The following is a 1832-nucleotide window of genomic DNA, read 5'->3' as shown; positions in this document are numbered from 1 at the left end:
ATGCATACGTCTTCTCAGAATGATACGAGGCTGGGAATCTGGAAGATGGAGGATTAGGCCATGGAATTTTCAAAAGCAGGATTTTAATTTAATGTGTAGTAGATCATTTATAACTTTGGTTATCCTCATGTATAGTAGACCCTGAAACTGGCCATTATCAGGTCATCCACTCATCTGTTATGGCCAGCAGAACAGACGGTCGGTGGATTAGACTGGAGTAAAGGAAAGGCTTTATTAGAACAATTCTCAAAGATGACAGAGACTGGGATGTGGCGTATTTGTCTGCTGACAAAATTTATTTCACCTCTAGAAAGAAAGAAGGAACATGGACAATGAAAACAGGACCCAACCAAGAATATTTTTATTGTCTGGATTGACCAATAACACAACTCTTGCCATCTTCCTCTTCATTTTCTTCCTCCTAATTTACATTGTAACTGTGGTCGGTAATGTTGGGTTGATTGCCATTGTCTATAAAACATCCGCTCTCCACCATCCGATGTATTTCTTTTTGAGTTACCTTTCCTTGGTGGACCTTTTCTACTCTTCAACTGTAGTTCCAAAAATTATCTCTGACCTCATAGCCATGAAGAAGGCCATCTCATTTCAAGGCTGTGCCCTTCAATTTTTTGTGTTTGCCACTCTTGCTGGTACAGATGAACTTCTTCTCTCAAATATGTCCTATGACCGCTATGTTGCTATCTGCCATCCTCTCCACTATGTAATCATAATGACCAAGAAGTGCTTGTACCTTGGTATCATTGCCTTTTTCCTTGGCTTCGTGCAGTCATCTATCCAGATAAACTGTATTTTTGGACTTCAATTTTGTGGCTCAAACCTCATTGACCACTTCTACTGTGATGTCCTTCCTTTGTTCAAACTGTCTTGCTCTGATATTTCCACCTGTAAAATGCTTACTCTTTTGTTTATAGGTTCTTATAGCATAGCTTCATTAACAACCATCTTGGTCTCCTACATTTTCATAATGTTCTCTATTCTAAAGATCAACTCTACAAAGGGTAGAAAAAAGGCATTCAGTACCTGCTCCTCACATCTTATCTGTGCCTCTGTCTTCTATGTCTCTGTTTTCTGTACCTACTTACGTCCTTCTTCTGATTTCTTTAATGAACAAGACAAGGTGGCTTCCATATTTTACTCAGTTATGACACCAATGTTAAATCCACTTATCTACAGCCTGAGGAACAAAGAGGTGAAGTCTGTCATCAAAAAAATTGCACTCTGCTTCAAGATCGTTGGACACATAAGTTCCTTGAATGTGTAGGATGTGGTTAACGGTCTACCAGCTTTGAAGAACCTACAGAAAATATCAATGTAGCTTCTTCTTGGATGAAAAGAAAACAGAAGTTTTATTTAGACAAATCTTATGACGCAAGGTATAATAGAATGTGCAGAATACAAGACTAATGGGAATCAACAAAAATGTGTTCGGAAGGTAGCTTGGACCTAGCAGAAAAGAAGATATAAAAGTGGCCTTCAGACTTCCTGTACAGTGTCTATAATTAATCCTGTCCAGCTTTTTCATGATCCTTCCTCTTTTTTTCCTTCAAGGGCTCCAAGCATTGCTTTTTTGAAATGTTCTAAGCAAGAATAAACTTTAGTGAAGTGTTCACGTTCCCAAATTGAAGGTTCATTTTGACTTAGTAAGACTTGAATCATCAACAGCAAAGTTTCATAATGTGCTGTTTTATGGTTCACCAATAAAATCAAAAGACAAGTTAAAATCATATATGGATTCTGATTGTTGGGTTTCCATTGACTTTCGCCAAGGCAAAAGAGTATTCCACAGGTTCACAGATAAGAACAGACATAAA

General features: G+C 37.9%; 1 protein-coding gene across 1 annotated transcript; it reads left to right on the top strand.

Annotated features, from left to right (window-relative positions):
* Positions 1 to 325: 325 nt before the first annotated feature.
* On the top strand, positions 326 to 1348 carry LOC138674391 (olfactory receptor 5G9-like). Its single transcript, XM_069762240.1, has one exon. It carries the CDS (start codon positions 326 to 328, stop codon positions 1280 to 1282), a length of 957 nt encoding a protein of 318 aa, XP_069618341.1. The 3' UTR covers positions 1283 to 1348.
* Positions 1349 to 1832: the final 484 nt, after the last annotated feature.

The sequence above is a fragment of the Ranitomeya imitator genome, chromosome 4 (assembly GCF_032444005.1).
Source record: "Ranitomeya imitator isolate aRanImi1 chromosome 4, aRanImi1.pri, whole genome shotgun sequence".
In the NCBI taxonomy this organism is placed as follows: domain Eukaryota; kingdom Metazoa; phylum Chordata; class Amphibia; order Anura; family Dendrobatidae; genus Ranitomeya; species Ranitomeya imitator.
The sequence above is the reverse complement of the archived record's forward strand: the minus strand, read 5'-3'. Positions and strand labels throughout refer to the sequence as shown.

What these genes read in the sequence shown, in the direction of transcription:
- LOC138674391 (XM_069762240.1), top strand. Translation starts at nt 326, where the DNA reads ATGGACAATGAAAACAGGACCCAACCAAGAATATTTTTATTGTCTGGA.